This window comes from Stenella coeruleoalba, assembly GCF_951394435.1.
Source record: "Stenella coeruleoalba genome assembly, chromosome: 3".
Lineage (NCBI taxonomy): Eukaryota > Metazoa > Chordata > Mammalia > Artiodactyla > Delphinidae > Stenella > Stenella coeruleoalba.
This window is the reverse complement of record NC_137148.1, coordinates 144436775-144464333: the sequence shown is the minus strand read 5'-3', so window position 1 is coordinate 144464333 and position 27559 is coordinate 144436775. Positions and strand designations below refer to the sequence as shown.

Sequence of the window (27559 nt, the reverse complement as noted above, 5' to 3'; positions counted from 1 at the left end):
TGGATGGGGGTGTATGCCCCTGGTCCCTGACGAGGGGGGATGGGCCACAGAAAGAGTGAGATTCCCTGCAGCGCTTCTTTAATCAAACGCTCGGCTCCCACCTGCATCCTCCCAGCGCCCGCCCCTTGTCAGCTGCCCAGAACGGACTTCATCAGTGCTGACTGACTTTGCACGTCTAATCCTGGGGAAGTGGCCAAGGTCGGACAGAGGACGGGGGTTGAGGTTTTTATCCAAGAGGTTTAACACTCCAGAGACAGGTTAAGGAAATGCATCATACTCATCTAGGGTGTTTTAAGCCAGGCTCACCAGAAAGTGTTGGCAGCAGAGGGGCCCTCCCACCCTTCCCTCAGCCCCCAGAAGCTGGAGGGGGCTCAGAAGCAGCAGGAATACCTGACAGGGAGAAATGGCATCCCTGAGAATAAGGTTAAGGAGGTAGGTAGTTTTGCCTAGAACTAAATCTAGCTAACATGTTCTGAACATTTTCACTGTGCTGTGTACCCTTCTAAGGGTTTTACTTGTATAATCTCATTTAATGCCTGCAGCCACCCTGCAGGGGGTAGATAATAGCACCAGTCAACAGATAAGGAAACTGAGACGCAGAATTTAACTTCCAAGAAACCTGGTTGCAGAGCCTGATCTATGTCCTGCTCCAGATACAAAGGCTGCCCTTGAGTAGAAAATCACCCAAAGGGCAGCGTTCGTTTTGCTCTTTCTCTCCTTTGTCTACAAAAGAGACTACCCAGAGGCTGCTTAGGAGACAGCTGGAGGAATTTAAGCTCTACCCAGGAAACTACATCCAGCTGGGGGAGCGGTGAAGGAGGCACAGCCAATGGGAATCGCCCCCTGGCGAGGTAGCCATCCAGGGCCGGGGAGATGGAATTCTGCCCGGAGACAGGGGGCTAGATGAAATGCCCCCTTAGGCTCCTAAGGGTCTTCCTGCTCAGAACCCCAAGACCTCCTGGGTCCACCGTGCTGTCCCGGACCTCCATCCAGAGGAGAAACCTGACTGATTCTATCTCCCACCTTCCCCTCTGCTGCTCCAACCCACCCCTCTCCCTGACCCGCGGCTCCCCTCTTCGCACCCACACATCCCCAAAGCTGCTCCTGTCCCCTGGGCTTCGAGGGGCAGCGGTGTGAGATCAACCCAGACGACTGCGAGGACAGCGACTGTGAGAACAACGCCACCTGTGTGGACGGGATCAACACCTATGTGTGTGTGTGCCCACCAGACTACACAGGTGAGCCCCGACGCCCGAGCGCGGGTTGCCGTGTGCAGGCTGTGGCTTGTCGTGCGTTCGAAGAGTACCACGTTCTTAGCTTCTTCCAAAGGCTCCACCTCCTGTCCCCCTCTGGACAAAGTCTTGAACCCCCACAACCTGGTACTGTGTTATGAGGGGCTTCCCAGAGGCCCTCTCTCTTCTAGCTTGTCTACCCTCTGCCACCCCCCACCCCAGCCCCTGCAAATCACTAGCTCCTCCCCACTTTGAACAGTTCCCCAGGGCCCTTTCAGCTGTCTGTTCATTTGGTTCATGTTCATCCCCTCCTTCGGGAACCCTGGAGCCCTGGTGGTGTCTGAAGCCAGCACAGAGGCACTTGCATTGTGGTCACGCTCCGTTCGGGTCTGAACTGACGGTGGGCAGATGGGCACGGGTGGAGGGAGCTGAGGAAACACGCATTAAGGCGGTTTCCCGCCTGCGTCTGCCGTGGACCGGGGTGCAGTTCTGGCTTGTTGTACTTTGTTCCTGAGAATGGGACGTAGTGGTTTTGTCTGTGCCAGAAAACGTCAAAAAGTGTCCCCCACAGAGACCGCACCTCTCTGGGTGTCTCCAGCAGGTGAGGGGAGGCTTAGAAGGCACACGGTGCTCTCTGTGGTCTGAGAGACTGGGGCAAAATGAGGACAGGGTGGGAGTCAGCTTACCGTCACCGCAACAGAGAACAGACGCCGGGGCTACGCCTGTCATGCTTTTTCTCCCCGGCCGTCCTCAGGACCGTCCTCTGCCCTGTCCCCTGGGAGCCGCGGCCCAGGCTGCCTTCTCCTGCCCACGCCTGTCCTCTGAATGAACCTCCCTGGCTGGAAGTTTGTTTCTTCTAGATCCCTCTCCACCTGGCTTGCCGGGGGTGGAATGTGAGGAAGCGCAAAACTCAGAGATGCATCTGCCAGGGGCCTCTCCCCTGCTGTCCTATCTTACCTCCCACATTCCCAAAACACACTTTCAGGTGGCGTCAGTATTTCAGGGCTTACATCCTTGGGTATTTATGGCCTGTTCGGCATTTTCTGACACTGTGAATTGCAAAGGGGATGTATCCAGAGACCAGAACTTCACATTCTTTCCATATTTTCTTCTCTGAGAAAATCCAAGGGGCTTATTACTTATCTGTAACAGGTGGACTGAGCTAAGCGCTGTCCCCTCCTCCAGGAAGCCTCTGGGTTTCCACTGAGTTTTCCCGTCATCGCGCTGACAGCTCTGTGTTGTAATTAATTCCCTGCTTATTTGTAGATACACCCCCCCCAGTAGCCATGGGGGGGAGAGGGGACAGGGCCAGGTCACGGCTGTGTCCCCAGCACAGTGCTGCCACACAGGAGGTGCTCCACACATGGGTGTGGAAGGAAAAATAAATAAGCGTAGCCCAAGGTCAGGGGTGATTGCAGCTGCCGCCGCGCCTATGGTGGTACAGTGACCGTGCCCGGGTGAGGTCCTGCAGTCTTCCCATGGTCACTGCCAGGGAAACCGAGGCTGAGGCACAGGAGAAAGGAGACGCCAAAAGAGCAAATGCAGGGCCCCTGATGCCCGTGACCTCCTGGCCAGGGGCTGGATGAACCTGACTTCTAGCCAGGGCATCCCCCCGGTACCCTCCCTGATGCCTGGGTTCTCTCTACCCGCCCCACCAGGTGAGCTGTGCGACGAGGTGATCGACCACTGCGTGCCCGGGATGAACCTCTGTCAGCATGAGGCAAAGTGCGTCTCCCTGGACAGAGGATTCAGGTGAGGCTCGTTCATGCCCAGCACCGGGTCCCAAGGACCCGGCTCCAGCGGTCTGGGTTTGAGGCAGAGACTCTGGGGCTCCCTCCACATTTTTTTTTCCTCTCTCTCTCTTTCTGCCTGTTACTTGTTTGTTACCGTGTGCTTTTCTGTATCTCTGACCAGTCATGGTCTAATCCTCTTAGTCTCTCTCTGTCTCTCTGAGCCTCTGTGTCTGTCCTCTCTGTTCCCTCTCCCTCTCCCTCAGGCCCCAGATCCTCACTGTACTGAAGGCAGTGGGTAGCGCAGGAGGTTTTTAATTCCCTCCCTCCAAGGCCCTTGCCGTGGACCTGGGGGAGGAAAAGTTGACACAAAACAAAGGTTAAGAAAAGAAGCAATTCCTAGGGCCCTAGATCCTGGCTCTAAGTGCTGCTGGGGGTCTGAGGAGGGGGCGGGGGAGAACTTTCTGGAGCAGAGCAGGAAGCCCCCCCACCCTAGGAGGTGGGATGTGAAATGACCACCAAAGAATGGGTGGAATTGGGATGCGCTGCAAGAAGGAGGGAGCCCCGCAGGTGGGAGAAGAGTCTAGAGTAGGTGAGGGTGAGAGGGGGCCATAAGCACCTCTTCTTGTGTTTTCCTTTTCTACTATCTGGATATCCCAAGCCTAGAACTTACCACCAGGGAAAACGCAAGAGGCGTGTAGGGCCTCTGGCTTCAGAGGGAGCAAAGGAGGCTGCGGTCCTTTGGTGCGTGCACCCTCCTTCAAGTCTGCCTCACCTGCTCCCGTCCCCTCGGAGGTGTGCCGGGTGGGCTTTCACATACTCGAGTTCCCTGAGCTTGAGTAAGAGCGAGGGATGCCTGCCCTCCACCCTGCTTTTCCCACTCCAGGATTTGACTTCAGATCAGGGCTGCTCTTCAACTGAAGGAAGAGCAAAGGGGTAGGAAGAGATGCTTAAAACACAAACTTGAACCCAAAGCTGAGCCGGCTGGACTGACAGGAAAAGTGCTTTGCGTGTACCTCAGAAGGGGCAGTGATGGCGACTGGGCATCTGAGCCGTGAAGAGTGGGGAGAATATCTGTAGATGGAAAGGAGATCAGTGGCATTCCAGGCTGAGTGGACGGCAAGCTCAGAGGAAGCTGGCTTGGACGAGCATAGCGAGCTTGGCGACTGGTCAGAAGTGGTCCAGGGTACAGATCTGGGAATGGGGTGCTAGAGACTTAGGACCAGAGATCACGATTCTCTACTACTTGTCCCTGGAAACTCTCTCTACTGTAACCAAGACCCCTTGAGTTCAAGGACAATATAGAATATAGAAACCAGTCTCGCTTTCAGAATCTTGAGATAATATTGATATATTTATGCACAGTGTCTCTTAGAATCTTGAAGAGGTCTACAGGCCAACTCAATAATGTCGATTTTTTTTTTCTTTTTGAGATGCATTTAAATGAAAAGTCCCTTCTCCCAGTGCAGCATTTTATAATGTTATCGCCCTCCCCTGCCATCACCATAACAACTCACATCCCAAGGCAGGGAACAGGGGCATTAACAAAAGAGATGTGCAGTCAGTGCAACCTCTGCCCAAGTTGGAAGATGTTTATCCTTGGGGATTTCCTTGTATGCTGTTCTAATGAGGCCTCAACTCAACAGAACAGATAGTACTCTATCAGTATCTGTGACATGAACACTGAAGTAATAACATACTGAAGCCCTGAAAATAATAATGAACACTGCCCATACACACTGAAAATAATAACAGAAACAAAGATGGCAGTGGCTGGCATGCACTGAACGCTCCCTCTGTGTCAGGCACTGTGCATTATTATCTCGCTTAACACTCAGCAATCTTAGGATGTAGAAACTGTTACCCACCTCCTGTGTGGGGCTGAGGCTCAGGGAGGTGGAGCCAGCAGCCGACACACGTGCACAGAAAGGGACGCGAGTCAATCCAGGCCTGACTGATTCCTCGGCTAAATCCAGAGGCTCATGAAGTCACTTGGTAACTCCTCGTCCAGAATCAGTAGGTCGAATGCATATCAAAATTGCATAACCCTTACGCTTTAGAAAAAAGGTAAAGGCAACACATTTGAGGACAACAGGGAATGCAGGTTATACCACGAGATGCTTGTCTTTGGCCAATGAAGAAGTGTTGTAGAGACCCTTCCTATTGGAGGTGAGGTCCATGAACCAGCAGTATCAGCATCCCATGGGAGCTTGTTGGGAATGCTAATCCCCAGGCCCCACCCGGACTCCCTGAATCAGAAGCTGCACTTTAACAAGACCCCTGGGTGTTTCGTTTAGGAAGCGCAGGTGTGGAGAGGGCTGTAGCACTGGGAGAAAAGAAGGATGTAAACACATCTTCCTCCAGACTTCCACTGCTTCATCTGCGAGGGAGCGTGGCTTCCCTAATTCCTCATAAAGACCTGCTCAGTTGCCTCGAATTCCATGCTTATCAGGCTGGGTTTTGCCCTGTAAGTAGTGAGCAGCTATTATTGCCTTGGAGAAGCTCATACAGCTTGAGTTGCTCTGCAGGTACTTCTTAGAATTCAGGAGACACAAACACAGATGCCTGCTGGGGCCAGGTTTAACCCTAGCAGAGGCCTGGCTTGTGATATATTGAGCATGTGCCCCCAAAAGGCATCCCCGAGCTGTTCCTTTAAAAGACTAGGAAGGGGGGCTTCCCTGGTGGCGCAGTGGTTGGGGGTCCGCCTGCAGATGCGGGGGATGCGGGTTCGTGCCCCAGTCCGGGGCCATCCCACATGCCGCGGAGCAGCTGGGGCTGTGGGCCATGGCCGCTGAGCCTGTGCGTCCGGAGCCTGTGCTCCGCAGCGAGAGAGGCCAAGGCGGTGAGAGGCCCGCATACCGCAAGAAAAAAAAAAAAAGACTAGGAAGGAATGGGGGCTAAGACGTGAAAGTTTGCACTTTCTGGTGCAGCAATAGGTCACATATATCAAATTTACCCATCAAATAAGTAAAGGTAAATAGGTCAGATCTTAGCAGATTTCACAGCTTTTGGACGCAGCTCCAGTAAATCCTCAGATTCTAGAACTCGCCCCCTCCAGGGACACCCCACCCCCTGAGCGTCTTACCTTGCCATGCTGAGTCCACGGCATGCACCGTGTTCTGGCAGCCCCAGCACTGCCGGGATCTGCTTGTGATTCCAGCCCACTTCCAGCCATCCTAAAGGGGGTGGAGTGAGGAGAGGGCGGAGGGACGACTATCCCTTTGTCCTGATGCTTCCCGTCAGCCTCCCCTGTCACATAAGTATTCCAAGGTCTCACTTCCCTCCCCACCTGGCCACCCGTACCACACCATCCCCTGCCCGTACCAACTTCCTCCTCTGACTTGCATAGGCTGTGGTTATTATTTACACTCCGCCCAGCAGGACTCAGCCAGTGAGCCCAGAGAGGTGTGCAGGCTCCAGGCCCTGCCGGAGGTAGAGGAGCCAGGAAGCATTTGTGTTCACACGTGCCTGTGTGCTGAAGCCGCTGTGAGTAAGGTGGTACCTTTGGTCTCTACCTTGCTGGGACTTCGGCACACTGTCACCCCAGACAGAGGAGCCCAGAGATGTGTGTCTCAGGCCCATGTTTAGGGAGACCCGCCGCAGCCGTCTCTGGCTGGGCTGAAACCTGGGCTAGCAGGGACGTGATGGAGCTGCTGACACCATGCTCCTCAGGGAGGGGCGGGTCAGCCTGCAGGGCCTGGGTTGGGTCAATAGCTCCCATCCTCTCCCCTGGAGACCAGGAGGCATTTATCAAGGGCAAAGGGATTCACCTTCTTATATCAGCCCGAATCCCTGGGAAAAAATGAACAAACAATAGAATAGAATCAAAGGGAGTGTCCTTATCAGCACGTTCTACATCACACTGACAGTTTCCTCAGTGTGGATCTAGTGGCCTGCACAGAGTGTATCACTTAATTTTTAAAACCACCATAAGAGGTGAAGTTATCGATCATCAGTCACGTTGAAAAGTGAAGAAACTGAAACACAGAGAGGCAGTGCGTGGCAGATACACCGAGAACAGGGTCTGACACACGTTAACTGTAAACGAAGTATCACTGACACACGTTACACGGCGGGGGGCCTTGGGGAAGTCAGGTCAGCTCTCCTGGAGCCCTGGTTTCCTCTGGTATTGGAGGGGGACCGACCCTCCTTCACAGGGTGCTGGGAGGCCTTAGCAAGGCACCCTGAAAGGTGCTTAGCCCACAGGCTAAGCTGGATATTAGTTCTGTGTAGACAGTGGTAGACCCAAGCCAAAGCCTGTGTGACCGCAGCCCTGTACTCCTCAGCCGGCTCCTGACAAGATGCCCCACGTGAAGCAGGCAGACATCGCATTGCAGTGACCAGAGGCTGTGGACAGCCCAGGAGACCCATGGCAGGCCAGGCTTTGGGGAGCCCGCAAGAGCTGCGGGGACTTGGCTACGTGGGTAGAGGAGAGGCTGCCTAGAAGCCGGCCAGGCCGTGGAACAGCCTCGCTCTGCTGTGTTCCAGGTGCGAATGTCTCCCTGGCTACAGCGGGAAGCTCTGCGAGGTGAACAGTGATGACTGCGCAGCCCACAGGTGCCGCCATGGGGCCCAGTGCGTGGATGCGGTCAACGGCTACACGTGCATCTGCCCCCAGGGCTTCAGGTATGGTCAAGGGGCTGGATGGCAGGGGGCAGCGGGCTGGGGGCTGGTGGGCCCAGGCATCCAGGGTGGCGACCCAGACAGCCCTAGCCCTAGGTCTCTGTGGTGCCTTTATTCCCCCAAACCTTCTTCAGCCCTTCCAAGTGCCAGAGCAGACCTTGTTCGCCCCATGCTGTAGATGGAAAAAAAGAGGTACCCTAGGCAACCATGTGGAAGTCGGACTTAGGGTCCGGCTCATATCATGTCAAACTTCGGCGTGATTCCATCTAACGAAAGATGCCACCGTTCTGGAGCCCAGCTTGCAGGGTGTGGGTAGCCACATGGCCATGCTGGCAGGAGTCTTCTTTCTAGGCTGGAGAACAAAAACAGTATGGTGCCCTAATGGCAGGAAAATGGAGGTGAATGGGAAGGTTTGGGGGTCAGTCATTGGAATCAGTGAATCCAGGAGAGAAACGGGAGACTGGAGGCCCTGGCCAGGGGGTCAGATGTCTGTGGGGTACGTGGAAGGGGTATGAGGGTGCCAGCTCTCGCTCCCACACTGACTGGAAGGGAAGGGCCCAGGGGAGCCTGGAGGGGAGGCAGGGACCACATAGGGGGGTCAGACTGGGGGACAGTCCTGTATACATGTCAGTACTCATGGAGGTATAGATCTGACTGTGCAGCCGAGCCCTGGTCATAGACTCTGAGAACGTGAGCCTGGAAGGAACCATGAGTTCTCAAGGCAGTTGGTTCCAAAGCCTGATTGAGACCATCTGCATGCCAGGCTTGTGAAAATATAAGTTCCAGAGCCCCACCCCAGAGTTCCGAAATTAGAATCTGGGGTGGGGAGAAGGAGTTGGAAACCCACACTTTCAAACAAAAAAAATTTTAATTGTGGTAAAATGCACATAACACAAAATTTACCGTCTTAAGCATTTTTAAATGTACAGTAAGTACATTCTTATCGCCGTGCAAACATCACCACCATCCATCTCCAGAACTCTTTTTTTTTTTTTGGCTGCGTTGGGTCTTTGTTGTTGCACGTGGGCTTTCTCTAGTTGCTGCGAGTGGGGGCTACTCTGTTTTTTTTTAAAACATCCTTATTGGAGTATAATTGCTTTACAATGGTGTGTTAGTTGCTGCTGTGTATAACAAAGTGAATCAGCTATACGTATACATATATCCCCATATCTCCTCCCTCTTGCGTCTCCCTCCCTCCCACCCTCCCTATCCCACCCCTCTAGGTGGTCACAAAGCACGGAGCTGATCTCCCTGTGCTATGCAGCTGCTTCCCACTAGCTATCTGTTTTACATTTGGTGGTGTATATATGTCCATGCCACTCTCTCACTTTGTCCCAGCTTACCCTTCCCCACCCACGTCCTCAAGTCCATTCTCTATGTCTGCATCTTTATTCCTGTCCTGCCTCTAGGTTCATCAGTACCTTTTTTTTTTTTTTGGATTCCATATATATGTGTTAGCATATGGTATTGGTTTTTCTCTTTCTGACTTTACTTCACTCTGTATGACAGACTCTAGGTCCATCCACCTCACTACAAATAACTCAATTTCATTTCTTTTTATGGCTGAGTAATATTCCATTGTATATATGTGACACATCTTCTTCATCCATTCATCTGTCGATGGACACTTAGACTGCTTCCATATCCTGGCTATTGTAAATAGAGCTGCAATGAACATTATGGTACATGACTTGTTTTGAACTACGGTTTTCTCAGGGTATATGCCCAGTAGTGGGATTGCTGGGTCGTATGGTAGCTCTATTTTTAGTTTTTTAAGGAACCTACATACCGTTCTCCATAGTGGCTGTATCAATTTACATTCCCACCAACAGTGCAAGAGGGTTCCCTTTTCTCCACACCCTCTCCAGCATTTATTGTTTGTAGATTTTTTGATGATGGCCATTCTGACGGGTGTGAGGTGATACCTCATTGTAGTTTTGATTTGCATTTCTCTAATGATTAGTGATGTTGAGCATCCTTTCATGTGGTTGTTGCCAATCTGTATATCTTCTTTGGAGAAATGTCTATTTAGGTCTTTTGCCCATTTTTGGATTGGGCTGTTTGTTTTTTGACATTAAGCTGCATGAGCTGCTTGTATATTTTGCAGATTAATCCTTTGTCAGTTTCTTCGTTTGCAAATATTTTCTCCCATTCTGAGGGTTGTCTTTTCATCTTGTTTATGGTGTCCTTTGCTGTGCAAAAGCTTTTAAGTTTCATTAGGTCCCATTTGCTTATTTTTGTTTTTATTTCCATTTCTCTAGGACGTGGGTCAAAAAGGATCTTGCTGTGATTTATGTCCTAGAGTGTTCTGCCTATGTTTTCCTCTGAGGGTTTATATTACAGTGTCTGCCCTTACATTTAGGTCTTTAATCCATTTTGAGTTAATTTTTTATTCGGTGTTAGGGAGTGTTCTAATTTCATTCTTTTAGATGTAGCTGTCCAGTTTTCCCAGCACTACTTATTGAAGAGGCTGTCTTTTCTCCATTGTATATTCTTGCCTCCTTTATCAAAGACAAGGTGACCATATGTGCGTGGGTTTACCTCTGGGCTTTCTATCCTGTTCCATTGATCTGTATTTCTTTTTTTGTGCCAGTACCATATTATCTTGATTACCGTAGCTTTGTAGTATAGTCTGAAGTCCAGGAACCTGAGTCCTCCAGCTCCGTTTTTCGTTCTCAAGATTGCTTTGGCTATTCAGGGTCTTTTGTGTTTCCATACAAATTGTGAAATTTTTTGTTCTAGTTCTGTGAAAAATGCCAGTGGTAGTTTGACAGGGATTGCATTGAATCTGTAGATTGCTTTGGGTAGTAGAATCATTTTCACAATGTTGACTCTTCCAATCCAGGAACATGGTATATCTCTCCATCTGTTTGTGTCATCTTTAATTTCTTTCATCAGTATCTTATAGTTTTTTGCATACAGGTCTTTTGTCTCCTTAGGTAGGTTTATTCCTAGGTATTTTATTCTTTTTGTTGCAATGGTAAATGGGAGTGTTTCCTTAATTTCTCTTTCAGATTTTTCACCATTAGTGTATAGAAAGGCAAGAGATTTCTGTGCATTAATTTTGTATCCTGTTACTTTACCAAATTCATCGATTAGCTCTAGTAGTTTTCTGGTAGCATCTTTAGGATTCTCTATGTAGAGTATCATGTCATCTGCAAACAGTGACAGTTTTACTTCTTTTCTGATTTGGATTCCTTTTATTTCTTTTTCTTCTCTGATTGCTGTGGCTAAAACTCCCAAAACTATGTTGACTAATAGTGGTGAGAGTGGGCAACCTTGTCTTCTTCCTGATCTTAGTGGAAATGCTTTCAGTTTTTCACCATTGAGGACAATGTTGGCTGTGCGTTTGTCATATACGGCCTTTATTATGTTGAGGAAAGTTCCGTCTATGCGTACTTTCTGGAGGGTTTTTATCATAAATGGGTGTTGAATTTTGTCGAAAGCTTTCTCTGCATCTATTGAGATAATCATATGGTTTTTCTCCTTCAATTTGTTAATATGATGTATCACGTTGATTGATCTGTGTATATTGAAGAATCCTTGCATTCCTGGGATAAACACCACTTGATCATAATGTATGATCCTTTTAATGTGCTGTTGGATTCTGTTTGCTAGTATTTTGTTGAGGATTTTTGCGTCTATGTTCATCAGTGATATTGGCCTATAGTTTTCTTTCTTTGTGACATCTTTTTTTGTAGTATCTTTGTCTGGTTTTGGTATCAGAGTGATGGTGGCCTTGTAGAATGAGTTTGGGAGTGTTCCTCCCTCTGCTATAGTTTGGAAGAGTTTGAGAAGGATAGGTGTTAGCTCTTCTCTAAATGTTTGATAGAATTCTCCTGTGAAGCCATCTGGTCCTGGGCTTTTGTTTGCTGGCAGATTTTTAATCACAGTTTCAATTTCAGTGCTTGTGATTGGTCTGTTTATATTTTCTGTTTCTTCCTGCTCCAGTCTTAGAAGGTTATGTTTTTCTAAGAATTTGTCCATTTCTTCCAGGTTGTCCACTTTATTGGCACATAGTTGCTGGTAGTAATCTCTCTTGTATTTCTGCAGTGTCAGTTGTTACTTCTCCTTTTTCATTTCTAATTCTATTGATTTGAGTCTTCTCCCTTTTTTTCTAGATGAGTCTGGCTAATGGTTTATTGATTTTGTTTATCTTCTCAAAGAACCAGCTTTTAGTTTTATTGATCCTTACTATTGTTTCCTTCATTTCTTTTTCATTTATTTCTTTTTTTTAATAAATTTATTTATTTTATTTATTTATTTTTGGCTGCATTGGGTCGTTGTGGTGCTCAGGCTTCTCACTGCGGTGGCTTCTCTTATTGCAGAGCACAGGCTTTAGGCATGCATACTTCAGTAGTTGTGGCACACAGGCTCAGTAGTTGTGGCTTACGGGCTCTAGAGTGCAGGCTCAGTAGCTGTGGCGCACAGGCTTAGTTGCTCTGTGGCATGTGGGATCTTCCTGGACCAGGGATCAAACCCATGTCCCCTGTACTGGCAGGCAAATTTTCAACCTCTGCACCACCAGGGAAGCCCTTTTTCATTTATTTCTGATCTGATCTTTATGATTTCTTTCCTTCTGCTAACTCTTGTTGGGGGGGGTTGTTCTTCTTTCTCTAATTGCTTTAGGTTTAAGTTTAGGTTGTTTGAGATTTTTCTTGTTTCTTGAGGTAGGCTTGTATTGCTATAAACTTCCTTCTTAGAACTGCTTTTGCTGCATCCCATAGGTTTTGGGTTGTCGTGTTTTCGTTGTCATTTGTTTCTAGGTATTTTTTGATTTCCTCTTTGATTTCTTCAGTGATCTCTTCAGTTATTTAGTAGCATATTGTTTAGCCTCTATGTGTTTGCATTTTTTTACAGTTTTTTCCTGTAATTGATATCTAGTCTCATAGTGTAGTGGTCGGAAAAGATACCTGATACAATTTCAATTTTCTTAAATTTACTAAGGCTTGATTTGTGACCCAAGATATGATCTATCCTGGAGAATGTTCCACGAGCACTTGAGAAGAAAGTGTATTCTGTTTTTTTGGATGGAATGTCCTATAAATATCAATTAAGTCCATCTTGTCTAATGTGTCATTTAAAGCTTGTGTTTCCTTATTTATTTTCATTATGGATGATCTGTTCATTGGTGAAAGTGGGGTGTTAAAGTCCCCTACTATGCATGTGTTACTGTCAATTTCCCCTTTTATGGCTGTTAGCATTTGCCTTACATATTGAAGTGCTCCTATGTTGGGTGTGTATTTACAATTGTTATATCTTCTTCTTGGATTGATCCCTTGATCATTATGTAGTATCCTTCTTTGTCTCTCTTTCTCTTTGTTTTAAAGTCTCTTTTGTCTGATATGAGAACTGCTACTCCAGCGTTCTTTTGATTCCCATTTGCATGGAATATCTTTTTCCATCCCCTCACTTTCAGTCTGTATGTGTTCCTAGATCTGAAGTGGGTCTCTTGTAAATAGCATATATACAGGTCTTATTCTTCTATCCATTCAGCCAGTCTATGTCTTTTGGTTGGAGCATTTAATCCATTTACATTTAAGGTAATTATCGATATGTATATTCCTATTACCATTTTCTTAATTGGCTTGTGTTTGTTTTTGTAGGTCTTTTCCTTCTCTTGTATTTCCTGCCTAGAGAAGTTCCTTTAGCATTTGTTGTAAAGCTGGTTTGGTGGTGCTGAATTCTCTTAATGGGGGCTACTCTTCATTGCGGTGCATGGGCTTCTCATTGTGGTGGCTTCTCTTGTTGCAGAGCACGGGCTCTAGGCATGCAGACTCCAGTAGTTGCAGCACACGGGCTGAGTAGTTGCAGCATGTGGGCTCTAGGGCACATGGGCTCAGTAGTTGTGGCTTGCGGGCTCTAGAGCACAGGCTCAGTAGTTGTGGTGCACGGGCTTAGTTGCTACGCGGCGTGTGGGATCTTCCTGGACCAGGTATTGAACCCATTTCCCCTGCATTGGCAGGCAGATTATTATCCACTGCGCCACAAGGGAAGTCCTCCAGAACTCTTTTTATCTAGCAAACTGAAACTCTGTATCCAATTAAACATTTTCCTGTTCCCCCTCCCCTGGCCTCAGCAGCCACCATTCTTTTTTAATTTATTGGCCGCACCACGTGGCATCTTAGTTCCCTGGCCAGGGATTGAACCCACACCCCCTGCATTGGAAGCATGGAGTCTTAACCCCTGGACCACCAGCTAAGTCCCCCAGCAGCCACTATTCTACTTTCTGTTTCCATGAGTTTAACCACTCTGGGTACTTCATATGAGTGGAATCAGACAGCATTTGTCTTTTTCTCTCTGCTTCTTTGACTTAGTATAATCTCCTCAAGGTCCATCCATACTGTAGCATGTGTCTGAATGCCCTTTTCAAGGCGGAGTGTTATTCCCTTGTGTGTACGTACCCCGTTTTGCTTATCCACTGATCCATGGCTGGATGAGAATCTGCACTTTCAACAAATTCATCGCAGGCAATTCTGATGACGCTGATATTGAGAACCTGTGCTCTAGTCTGACCCCATTATTTTAAAAATGGGAGGGCTTCCCTGGTGGCGCAGTAGTTGGGGGTCCACCTGCCGATGCAGGGGATGCGGGTTCGTGCCCCGGTCTGGGAGGATCCCACTTGCCGCGGAGCAGCTGGGCCCGTGGACCATGGCCACAGGGCCTGCACGTCCGGAGCCTATGCTCCGTGACGGGAGGGGCCGTGACGGTGAGGGGCCCGCGTACCGAAAAAAGAAAAGAAAAAGGGAAATCTGGGGCTTAGAGAAGGATCAGGCCTTGCCCCAGTCACTAGCAGGGCTGGAACTAGTCTCAGTTCCCTCTCATGCCACGGTCTCTGCTAGTGGCTCTTTGGCCTAAATAACTTGATGTCTCCTCTCACCGTTCCCCATCTTCCCTCCCCCCATCCTCCTCTCCTCCCTCCCAGCGGGCTCTACTGCGAGCACCCCCCGCCCATGGTCCTGCTACAGACAAGCCCCTGCGACCAGTACGAGTGCCAGAACGGGGCCCAGTGCATCGTGGTGCAGCAGGAGCCCACCTGCCGCTGCCCCCCGGGCTTTGCCGGCCCAAGGTGCGAGAAGCTCATCACCGTCAACTTCGTGGGCAAGGACTCCTACGTGGAACTGGCCTCCGCCAAGGTCCGGCCCCAGGCCAACATCTCCCTGCAGGTGCGCCCCACCCACCCAGCCCTTGGAGGGACCCTAACATGCCCCCAAGCTCTGACTGTTCCGAGAACAGCTGGGATGCCCCAGATGGCAGCAGTCCTGCCCCCTTCCCTACACATCGTAAGGGACAACACTCAGCTTGGGGAGACTGGGACCAGCTCTGTCCAGAGGGTTCTATAGACAGCTCCTGACCAGCTCTCACTGCAAAGAGCAGCCCCCACTCCAGCCTCATTCATTCTTTTCTCTAGGAAATATTCATTCAACTATTACATGCCAGACACTGTGCACTGGGGATTCAATGGTGGACAAGACAGGCAAAGCCCCTTGCCCAGGGCGGGATGACAACCCTGGGTGTTGTGGGAGCATGTGGGCGGGGCAGTGGTACCAGCCTGCTGAGAAGAATCAGGGAAGCCTCCCCAGAGGCAATGAGAACTAAGCTGAGATCTGAAGGATGAGTAGGAGCTTGCCTGGAGAAGGGCGGAAGGGTGAGGGGCTGATGGTGCAGGATGAAGGGGGGTGGTGCATTCCAGCCTCAGAGATCAGCGTGTGCAAAGGCCCAGAGGCACAAGGGAGCAGGGCATTTTTCAGGGAACAGGAAACCGTTCAGTATGAACCAAATTCTTTTCCAACTAACTTCTGTCGAGTTCCTTACCTATGGACCTGACTAGTTCTTCCAGGCTACATTTCTGGGTGACCTCAATGCTGTTGGGGGGCAGAGGGAGAAGGGAAGGGGTATGATAAAGAGCAGGCCCCTGCCTGTAGGCTCGGTGGGCAGGGGGGACCCCAGAGACACAGCTAGAGGGCGCAGGCCAGTTAGTGGCTCCGCCACATAGCATTAGCTAAGGCCCTTTCTTCCTTCTGGTTATGGCCACACTAGCCCAGGTATAAGCTTGTGGAGAAAATATTCAACAAAGATCCACTGGGCCTCCACCCCTGCCAGGTACCATTCGAGGCACTGGGGCTGCAGAGATGTGTGAACGTTCACACGGCCTCACCTCGTGGGGCCTACAGTCCAGCGGGCAGGCCTCTGAGATGGGGGTTGACCCCAGGCGCACACAAGAAAGAAGCTCTGGTTGCCATCACTGCCCTCGCCCCTGGTCCCTGCGTCGCCGTCCTGCCTTCGTCCCTCAGTCCCAGACACCCAGGGACGCACGTGTTACATCCCAATACCCAGTGCAGCACCGAGTGCCCCGGACAGCCCAGTGTCCTATCAGACCCCCTGCTCCCCGTCAGCTTCATGGGCAAGGGCTCCTACGGGGACCTGGGCTCCGCCAGGGTCTGGCCCCAGGCCACCATCAGCTGCTCCTGGGCTAGGCAGTGGGCGCCAAGAGGCTGGTCACAGAGCCCCACCCCTGTTGCCCTGTGCCTGGCAAACAGACGCCCTCTGGGCAGCAGCTTTGAGACCAGTGCTTCTCAGCCTGGCAACACTTTAGAACCTCCTGGGGCACTTCGTATCTTTGCCTGCGTCTGGCCTCTGGAGATCTGTATGCAAGTGGTTTGAGGTGAAGCCCAGACGCTGTGTTTTTAAAAAATTCCCTAGGTGACACTTAACACGCTGCCTGGTTCATAGTAAACACAGAATTAAGTAGTAATTGGTAGTATTTTGTTTATAATTGTTATTATACTTTATACAGAGAGACCAAGGCCCCAAGAGGCTAGGTCAGAGCTCAGGGCTCCAGGCATTTTTATATATGTGTATATATATATATACACACACACACACATACACATAAAAACATAGCAGCACATAAAGGGGACTCCATAAATATTTGTTGAATTGCTCAATCAGCATTTGCTGGAGCATTAAGTATAGGACTTCCTCATGGAAATGAACAGACTAGATGAAGGAGGAAGTACGGACATGAATTCAGATCCAGGGCTCATTCAGAAGAGGCCGCCTGGAAGAGGGCTCTGTGAGGCGGGGACGGGAGAGGTGGGGACTCGGGGCAGCCCTGACCCTCATGACTCCCTCCAGGTGGCCACGGACAAGGACAACGGCATCCTTCTCTACAAGGGAGACAATGACCCCCTGGCACTGGAGCTGTACCAGGGCCACGTGAGGCTCGTCTACGACAGCCTGAGCTCCCCGCCGACCACAGTGTACAGGTGAGGACCGAAGTCCCGCCCCCATTGCACAAGCCCCCCTCGCATTTCGCGCCTGCTTCCAGCACTAGGAGAAGATGCCAGGACGGCTTTGGTGCCGCCTCTCCCTGCCCACCCCCCCACTTTCCGCTGGCACAGAGTGGCGGGTGGGAGCGAGAGAGGTGGTCTCGGAGGAAGAGGCAGGAGTGGAAGGGCGGAAGGCAGACCCCGTGGGGAGATGACACCTCATTACCATAACGTAGATGGCCAGCTGGCTACTGGGCCGGAGCCTGTGCTCCAGTGGGGACGAGGCTGCTTTACGAGATGCCCTTTTCAAAACGTCATCCTAATCTTGCATTAGTTTAAGAAAGAAAACGGGGAGATGAGCATGGAACTCAAGCGGAAGACATTCCAGAGCACGGAGGGAGCAGGACTCCTCAAGTGACTTTCAAACTGTTCTAGAGGACAGTTTTTCCTAAACTGCAGTCTTTCCAACCATCACCCTGATTTTTACATTACCAGTATGTCAGCTGGGCTGTTACCTAACACGCTACCTTACGTCGGCTTTAAATCTGTTCACTTTTTAAATTTAGCCTCAGCTTGAGTAATAGCATCTGTGAAATCACAGCTCTGCTAGATCAACATGTTAGAATTTTCTCCTACTTCTCAGTAAAATGAATTCTAGACTATTAACATTTAAAAATTATTTTAGTTATAAATATTTTTATAATACTTATAAAAGCAGCTCCTCAAGTGAGAAATGTTTGTCTGTGTTACACTTAAAATCACATAGAACCTCCCGTGGAAGGAGAGCCTTTACTTGGGGAAAACTCCACATCCAGAGGCCAGCCCTTCCCCTCTGGAAGCGAGAGCACATTTGATCAGGGTGAGTGAAGGGCAGCATTTTTTCCCAGTAACTAAATCCCTTCTTCAATCAGAACTTTACATGGAACTCCATCATATTAAAGGCACAGAAGCAAAGCTGCCCTGCTGGGCTGGGGTGGGGAGCAAAGTTTCCTCCTTCACACAAACTCTCACGAAGGCCCCCAATACACCTCCAACAAACCCAGTTGAAAACCATTGGTGCAAACCAGTGGTTCTCGAGGTGAAGCCCCAGAGCGGCGGCAGCAACAGCAGCCCGGAACTTGTTAGAAAAATGCACATCTTCAGATGTGCCCTGAAGCTCTGGGGTCGGGCCCAGCCACCGGTTTTAAGGGGCCTCTAGGTGAGTCTGAGAAGTGCTAGCTAACCCAGGAGGGCTTCCTGGAGAAGGAGCCATTTGCAAGGGGTCTTGAAGAATTTGTGTGATCAGGGAGAGCAGTGGGCCGGCAGGCTGGGAGAACAGCAGCGACAAGCCTGAGGGACGATGAAAAGGCAGCGACCAGAGAAGAAGGTTTCACGACAGGGGGTGGCTGGAGGGAAGACCAGCCAGGTTAGGACAGCAGGTACCATGGATGTCCCGGGAGCCTCAGAGTTCCCTGGAGTCAGGGCCTCCTAACATCTCTGTTCCTGGGGCTGCTGGTCATGGGTGAAGTGCAGAGGAGAGAGAGCCGGGGGCAGGGCCAGGGCAGCCCTCCATAAAGCCTGGGGCGTCAGACACATCTGGGCTTGGCCAAGTTACTCCACCTCTTGCCTCCGTGTTCTCCCCGGTGTGCTGTGCGTGACAGCACCACGTCCCTCCAGGGGTGTTCCTGGGGGCTGAGGGTTGAGAAAGCACTTGGCAAGTTGAGCCTGTACGTGGGCAGGTGAAGGACAGAAGGTGACAGCCAGACTCTGGAGCAGCTGGGCTCTGTCCAGAGCTTGGGGACCTTCCCTGCCCTTCCCACACCGATGTTAGCTGTTGGTCTGGTAGAGAGGTGTGTTGTTGGTAGGAATGTTGGAACGCTCTGCTGTTGTCTTAATCAGGATGGGAAGAATGAATCAGGAACCCAGAGAATTGCCATCTCCAGCCCTTGTCAGGGAGTCAGGTGAGAGTTAGCAGGTGGCCCTGGGGAGACCCCCGGCCCCTTCTCTTACCCATGGGAGGAACCAAGTAAAGGATGTTCCTGCCAGGATCCTCATGCCAAGCCTGGGGACAGATATTTAGTGCCCTTTAGCCCCAAATCCTAAAGGGCCCAAGTCTCTAAGAATCTCATATTAAAAATGGTTTTGCGGGAACTTCCCTGGTGGGCCAGTGGTTAAGATTCCGAACTTCTGATGCAGGGGGTGGGTTTGATCCCTGATCGGGGAACTAAGATACCACGTGCCATGCAGCGCAGCCAAAAAAAAAAAATGGTTTTGCATCCAAATACTTTTCTCTGGGCAGCCCTGCTTTTGCCCCAACACTGCACGCTTTCACTCACCTCAGAAACGTCTCTCAGGCATTGTTACTGGATCAGGGCCAGGTGCTTACCGCTCAAAAATCAATACTCGAGAGAGAGGCAAATGTTGGTAGAAAGGAAAGTTGCTTTTAATCAGAATGCTGGCAATCTGGGGAGATGGTGGACTCAGTGTCCCCCAAAAACCACATCTGAAGATTCACTTGGCCGTGAAAGTTTTCAAAGGGAAAGACGGAAGCAGTCTCAGTTAATCATTGAGACGGGGGAGGGGGGGGTGTCACAGTCATCACCATCTCCGACTATGTGCAGACTTGTCGACTTCTTTTGATTTTTCTTTAGATGCTATCTTGCTTACACAGTTTGTGAGATGACTGGAGGGGGAAGCTAGGGAAGAGATCTGGTCATCTGTTAATTACTTACTCATTTCTACTTCTGTGATCTATGGGAAGAACCAACAGATTAGGCAGAGTATTATGCGATCAAAAGATCTCAAAGGTGTGCTAGGGCTGGAGATGAGTAGAGCATGGGGGTGCAAGTTTAAGGTTAGCGACAAGACAAAGGGGGCCTCCTGCGAGAGTTCTTTCCTGCCAGGAGCTGCTTACAGCACCTCGTGTGGGTCCTGGGCTGGGTGTAGGAGCCGCAGCATTCAGGAAAACACAATCCAGGGAGAAAGGCAGACATGTAAATAAGCACCTGTTGCCTGAGCAGGATAAAATAGGTCTCACAGGAGACGCCAGTGCATGCTGTGGGCACAGTGAAGCAGCAGCAGATGGCTGGTTCTGCTTAGAGGACCAGGAAAGGCTCCCTGGGGGAAGAGGTGATGTTTGAGCTGAGATGTGAGCTATGGCTCATGAGCATTTCCGCAGGCTCTGGGGAAGGGGAGACTCCATCGGTATACAAGGAAGCCATGCTGGGGTTAACAGAGGGCACAGGCCCAGCTGACAAGCAGCTGATGGGACCAGGAGGCTATCCCAGCCTCAAAATGAGATCTCCTCCTCAGTCAGTAGCGAGCTCTGGCCTCCAAAGCCTCAGAGCCAGGGAGGCAAACCAAGGCTGGTCTGCGGCCTGCCCACCGCGGCCCGCAGCAGGGATGTACAGGCCTGGAGCAGCTGGGTTCCGTGCCCTCCTTCCTGGGGGTGCCCAGTGGGAGTCACAGGTGGTGAGGTTCTCTTCCAGGCCCGAGGGAAATACACAAAAACCCACCCAAGCCCTACCTGCCCCAGAATGGGGACAGACTGCACTGTTCCTAACTTCCAAGATTTGTCTGAGGAGCAAACTCCCCTGCCTTCAAGGCCCAAGGGGCTGAGTGAGCTGACAGACTTGGGGGAAATGAGGCCCAATAGAGAGTGGTGGGGACTGTGGTAGCTTGGAGGGTATGGCTCTAGCAGATGCAGCTGTGTGGGATGCAGCTTCTTCTCAAAAGAAGCTAGAAATTCAGGGTTTCTATGTAAAATGCTTCAGGGTTTAAATGTTGGCCATTGTAAAACACCCCAGCAGACCTCTCTTTGGCAAGCAGTGCATGCTCCCTTTGTCTTAATTACCACAGACCCATCCATTGCCAGGTCTTTTTCTCATCCGCAAGCCCCGGACATGCGTCATCACTCCTGTTTTAGAGATGAGAAACTTGATGCTCAGATGCATCCTTGGCACAAGAGGCCAGGAAGTGGCAGAGCTGCGATTTAGATCCAGGCCAGGCTCCCAGCAGAACCCGCTCTCCCACATGCTGGGGCATGCAAGGCGGGGCCTAGAGAGGGAGTATGGCCCTGCTCCGATGGTCCAGGAGTCCGGGGTTGCTGTGGTGCGGCTGACGTCTCAGGCTGCTGCCTGACCGGAATCCCAGGAACTCTTTGTGAGGCTCTGTCGCCACCTAGTGGTCACACCTCAGCATCCAGGTGAGCACGCCTAGTGCATCGAGGAATGACCATTCGTCCCAGGGTGGTGTGGGGTCCTGTGCCTTGGGAGCTTGGATTTGAGTCCTGCTTCTACCAGCCCCACTTTAAGACTTCAGACTAGACCCGGTCTCTGAGGCTTAGGTCTCATTTCTAAAATGGAGAAAAAAATGGTACATCCCACCTGGGGGTTGTTAGGGTTAAATGAGAGAATGCAAGTACCCAGCCTAGTTCAGCTTTCAACACATGTCTCCTCCCCCGGCCCCCAACAACTGTCATTAAAAGCAGAAGAGAACTCTATGGGCCACCCTTGGCCAACATATGTTCTCATGCCAGTCCCAGACAGGGGCCGCCCAGCCTGGCCCTGGCACCGCCAAAGCTTCCCACCTCCCACTCGATGCTGGTTCATCGAGCTTAGAGGATAACAACAAAGACTGTCAGAGCCCCTCTCTCCCCCGAAGTCCCTGAGTATCCTTCCAGGAGACTAATTCCTGGGCCTCGGAACCACAGTAGGATCATCTCTTTTAGAGTTCAGAGCAGGTTGGTTTTGAGTTTGGTTTCCTTTTCCCAATTTTTTTCTCTTTTGTAGCAGCAAAGCCATTTTTCCCATCCGTACTTCAAAGGCCAAGATTTTAAATAAATAAATAAATAAAAGTAGAAATGGAACCACTGTGATTTGCAATGGTTCCAAACCAAACCTCCAGGGACCCCATTTGAAAACCACCAGCTGTAGGCATTATTTCCAGGAGACCCTGGTTAGGATACGCCAGGAAGAAGGTGACCTATTAACCCACAAGCACCTACTGGCACAGACAAGGTTATGGTAAGTTTCCATGTGGAATCAGTCCTTAATTTTTTTAATTGAGATATAGTTGATGCGTAACATATTGGTTTCAGGTGTACGACAATTCCATATTTGTGTATATGGTGAAATGATCACCACAGTAAGTCTAGTTAACATCCATCAGCATATATAGTTATAATTTTTTTTCTTGTGATGAGAACTTATAAGATCTACCGTCTTAGCAACTTTCAAATATAGAATATTATTAACTGTAGTCACCATGCTGTATATAACACCCCCAGGACTTATTTGTCTTATAGCTGGAAGTTTGTACCTTTTGACCCACTTCACCCGTTTCGCCTACCCCCCACCCCTGGCAACAACCAGTCTCTCCTCTGAATCTACAAGCTCAGGTTTTTTCATTTTGTTTTACAATAGATTCCACATACAAGTTAGGTCATATAGTATTTGCTTTTCTCTCTCTGACTTATTTACTTAGCATAATGCCCTCAAGGTCCATTCATGTTGTCACAAATGGTAAGATTTGCTTCTTTTTTATGGCTGGGTAGTATTCCATTGTACATACATATATACCACATTTTCTTTATCCATTCTTCCACTGATGGACACTTAGATTGCTTCCATGTCTTGGCTATTGTAAGTAATGTTACAATGGACGTGGAGGTGCAGATATTTAGTGAGCGTTTTTGTTTCCTTCAGATAAATACCCAGAAGTGGAACTGCTGGATCATATGGTAGTTTTAAGTTTCTGAGGAACCTTTATACTGTTTTCCATAGTGGCTGCACCAACTTACATTCCCTCTAATAGTGCACAAGAGTTCCCTTTTCTCCACATCTTCATGAACACTTGTTATCTCTTCTCCTTTTGATAGTAGCCATTCTAACAGGTGTGAGGTGACATCTCATTGTGGTTGTGATGTACACTTCCCTGACACTTAGTGAGCACCTTTTCGTGTACCTGTTGGACATCTCTATGAATTCTTTGGGAAAATGTTTATTCAAATCTTCTGCCCATTTTTTAATCAGTTTGTTTGAGTTTTTGCTGTTGAGATGTATGAGTTCTTTATATATTTTGGATATTAATCCCTTATCAGATATATGATTTGCAGATACCTTCTCCCATTTACTAGGTTGCCTTTTCATTTTGTTGATGATTTCCTTTGCTGCCCAGAAGGTTTTCAGTGGGGTGTAGTCCCACTTATTTTGTTTCTTGTGCTTTTTGGTGTCAAATCCAAAAAATCATCACCAAGACAATGTCAAGGAGCGTACCACCTATGTTTTCTTCTAGGAGTTTTATGGTTTCAGGTCTTATGATCAAGTCCTTAATCCATCTTCAGTTAATTTTTGTAGATGGTGTAAGATAGTGGTACCGTTTCGTACTTTTGTATGTGGCTGCCCACTCTTCTCAGCACCATTTGTTGAAGAGACTGTCCTTTCTGCTTTTTATATTCTTGGGTACTTTGTTGTAAGTTAACTGACCACATATGCATGAGTTTATTTCTGGACTCTATTCAGTTCCATTGACCTATGTGTCAGTTTTTATGCCAGTATCACACTATTTTGATTACTATAGTTTTGTAATATATATAGTTTAAAATCAGGGAGAGTGATTCCTCCAGCTTTTTCTTTCTCAAGATTGCTTTGGCTATTCAGAGTCTTTTATGGTTTCATACAAATTTTAGGATTGTTCCATTCCTGTGAAAAATGCCACTGCACTTTTGATAGAGATTGCACTTAATTTGTAGACTGCTTTGGGTAGTATGAACATTTTAACACTACTGATTCTTCCAATCCATGAGCACTGAACATCTTTCCATTTATTTTTGTCTCCTTCACTTTCTTTCATCAATGTCTTAAACAGTTTTAATTGTACAGGTTTTATACCTCCTCAGTTAATTTTTTATAGGTATTTTATTCTTTTTGATGTGATTGTAAATGGGATTGTTTTCTTAATTTCTCTTTCTGATACTTCACTATTAGTGTATAGAAATGCAACTGATTTTTTTTGCTTTTTTTAATTGAAGTATTGTTGATTTACAGTGTTGTGTTAGTTTCCGGTGTACAGCAAAGTGATTCAGTTATGTGTGTGTCTGTGTATATATTCTTTTTCAGATTCTTTTCCCAGATAGGTTATTATAAAATATTAAGTATCGTTCCATGTGCTATACAGTAGATCCTTGTTGTTTATCTATTTTATATATAGTAGTGTGTATATATTACTCCCAAATTCCTAACTTATCCCTCCCCTGCACCTTTCCCCTTTGGTAACCATAAGTTTGTTTTGTATGCCTGTGAGTCTGTTTCTGTTTTGTAAATAAGTTCATTTATGTCATTTTTTTTAGATTCCACATATAAATGATAGCATATGATATTTTTCTTTCCCTGTCTAACGTACTTCACTTACAGTGATAATTTTTGGTCCATCCATGTTGCTGCAATTGGGATTATTTCATTCTTTTTTATGGCTGAGTAGTATTCCATTGTATATATGTACCACATCTTTATCCATTCATCTACTGATGGACATTTAGCTTGCTTCCATGTCTTGGCTATTGTGAATAGCACTGCAATGAACACTAGGGCTGCAGTGAACATGTATCTTATTGAGTTATGGTTTTCTCTGGATATAGACCCAGGAGTGGGATTGCAGAATCATATGGCAGTCCTATTTTTAGTTTTTGAAGGAACCTCCAAACTGTTCTCCATAGTGGCTGTACCAAGTTACATACCCACCAACAGTATATAGAAGGGTTCCCTTTTCTCCACACCCTCTCCAGCATTTATTATTTGTGAACTTTTCAATGATGGCCATTCTGACTGGTGTGAGGTGATACTTCATCATAGTTTTGATTTGCACTTCTCTAATAATTAGCAATGTTGAGAATCTTTTCATGTGCCTTTTGGCCATCTGTATGTCTTCTTTGGAGAAATGTCTATTTAGATCTTCTGCCCATTTTTTGGTTGGGTTATTTGTATCTTTGATATTGAACTGAATGAGCTGTTTGTGTATTTTTGAGATTAATCCCTTGTCAGTTCCATCATATGCAAATATTTTCTCCCATTCTGTGGGTTTTCTTTTTATTTTGTTTATGGTTTCCTTTGCTGAGCAAAAGCTTTTAAATTTAATTAGGTCTCATTTGTTTATTTTTGGTTTTATTTTCATTACCCTAGGAGACTGCTCCAAAAAGATATTGCTGCTATTTATGTCAGAGTGTTCTGCCTATGTTTTCGTCTAGGAGTTTTATAGTATCCAGTCTTACACGTCAGTCTTCAATCCATCTTGAGTTTATTTTTTGGTATAGTGCTAGAGAATGTTCTAATTTCATTTTTTTTACAAGTAGCTCCAGTTTTCCCAGCACCACTTACTTAAGAGACTGTCTTTTCTCCACTGTATGTTCTTGTCTCCTTTCTTGTAGATGAATTGACCATAGGTACGTGGGTTTATCTCTGAGCTTTCTATCATGTTCCACTGATCTATAAGTCTGTCTTTGTGCTGGTAGAATACTGTTCTGATGACTGTAGCTTTGTAGTATAGTCTGAAGTCAGGGAGCCTTATGGCTCCGGTTCCATTTTTCTTTCTTAAGGTTGTTTTGCTATTCAGGAGCTTTTGTGTTTCCATACAAATTTTTAAATTTTTTATTCTACTTCTGTGAAAAATACCATTTGTAATTTGATAGGGAATGCACTGAATCTGCAGATTGCTTTGGTTAGTATATTCATTTTCACAAACTTGATTCTTCCAATCCAAGAACATGGTATATCTCTCCATCTGTTTGTGTCATCTTTGATTTCTTCAATCAGCATCTTATAGTTTTTGGAGTACAGGTCTTCTGTCTCCTTAGGTAGGTTTATTCCTAGGTTTTCTTTTTTTTTTTGATCCAGCTAGTGTAATTTATTTATTTATTTATTTACATCTTTATTGGAGTATAATTGCTTTACAATGGTGTGTTAGTTTCTGCTTTATAACAAAGTGAATCAGTTACACATATACATATGTTCCCATATCTCTTCCCTCTTCCATTTCCCTCCCTCCCACCCCTCCAGGCGGTCACAAAGCACCGAGCTGATCTCCCTGTGCTATGCGGCTGCTTCCCACTAGCTATCTATTTTACGTTTGGTAGTGTATATATGTCCATGCCACTCTCTCGCTTTGTCACAGCTTACCCTTCCCCCTCCCCATATCCTCAAGTCCATTCTCTAGTAGGTCTGTGTCTTTATTCCTGTCTTACCCCTAGGTTCTTCATGACATTTTTTTTCATAAATTCCATATATATGTCTTAGCATACGGTATTTGTCTTTCTCTTTCTGACTTACTTCACTCTGTATGACAGACTCTAGGTCTATCCACCTCATTACAAATACCTCAATTTCGTTTCTTTTTATGGCTGAGTAATATTCCATTGTATATATGTGCCACATCTTCTTTATCCATTCATCCGATGATGGGCACTTAGGTTGTTTCCGTCTCCGGGCTATTGTAAATAGAGCTACAATGAACATTTTGGTACATGACTCTTTTTGAATTATGGTTTTCTCAGGATATATGCCCAGTAGTGGGATTGCTGGGTCATATGGTAGTTCTATTTGTAGTTTTTCAAGGAACCTACATACTGTTCTTCATAATGGCTGTACCAATTCACATTCCAACCAGCAGTGCAAGTGTGTTCCCTTTTCTCGACACCCTCTCCAGCATTTATTGTTTCTAGATTTTTTGATGATGGCCATTCTGACTGGTGTGAGATGATATCTCATTGTAGTTTTGATTTGCATTTCTCTAATGATTAATGATGTTGAGCATTCTTTCATGTGTTTGTTGGCAGTCTGTATATCTTCTTTGGAGAAATGTCTGTTTAGGTCTTCTGCCCATTTTTGGATTGGGTTGTTTGTCTTTTTGTTATTGAGCTGTATGAGCTGCTTGTAAATTTTGGAAATTAATCCTTTGTCAGTTACTTCATTTGCAAATATTTTCTCCCATTCTGAGGGTTGTCTTTTGGTCTTGTTTATGGTTTCCTTTGCTGTGCAAAAGCTTCGAAGTTTCATTAGGTCCCATTTGTTTATTTTTGTTTTTATTTCCATTTCTCTAGGAGGTGGGTCAAAAAGGATCTTGCTGTGATTTATATCATAGAGTGTTCTGCCTGTTTTCCTCTAAGAGTTTGATAGTTTCTGGCCTTACATTTAGGTCTTTAATCCATTTTGAGCTTATTTTTGTGTATGGTGTTAGGGAGTGATCTAATCTCATACTTTTACATGTACCTGTCCAGTTTTCCCAGCACCACTTATAGAAGAGACTGTCCTTTCTCCACTGTACATTCCTGCCACCTTTATCAAAGATAAGGTGTCCATATGTGCGTGGGTTTATCTCTGGGCTTTCTATCCTGTTCCATTGATCTGTCTTTCTGTTTTTGTGCCAGTACCATACTGTCTTGATTACTGTACCTTTGTAGTATAGTCTGAAGTCAGGGAGCCTGATTCCTCCAGCTCCGCTTTTCATTCGTTCTCAAGATTGCTTTGGCTATTCAGGGTCTTTTGTGTTTCCATACAAATTGTGAAATTTTTTGTTCTAGTTCTGTGAAAAATGCCAGTGGTAGTTTGATAGGGATTGCATTGAATCTGTAGATTGCTTTGGGTAGTAGAGTCATTTTCACAATGTTGATTCTTCCAGTCCAACAACATAGTCTATCTCTCCATGTATTTGTATCATCTTTAATTTCTTTCAT

At 47.5% G+C, this 27559-nt stretch overlaps 1 protein-coding gene across 3 annotated transcripts in view; it reads left to right on the top strand.

The window, feature by feature from the left end:
* SLIT3 (slit guidance ligand 3) overlaps positions 1–27559 on the top strand; it is a 610083-nt gene that overhangs the window by 564239 nt on the left and 18285 nt on the right. For all 3 annotated transcript variants that reach the window (XM_079918438.1, XM_079918437.1, XM_079918439.1), the window contains 5 exons: positions 1099–1238; positions 2891–2984; positions 7451–7588; positions 14511–14751; positions 16724–16854. In XM_079918438.1, coding sequence (XP_079774564.1) covers positions 1099–1238; positions 2891–2984; positions 7451–7588; positions 14511–14751; positions 16724–16854 — 744 coding nt within the window. The remainder of the gene's footprint in view (positions 1–1098; positions 1239–2890; positions 2985–7450; positions 7589–14510; positions 14752–16723; positions 16855–27559) is intronic.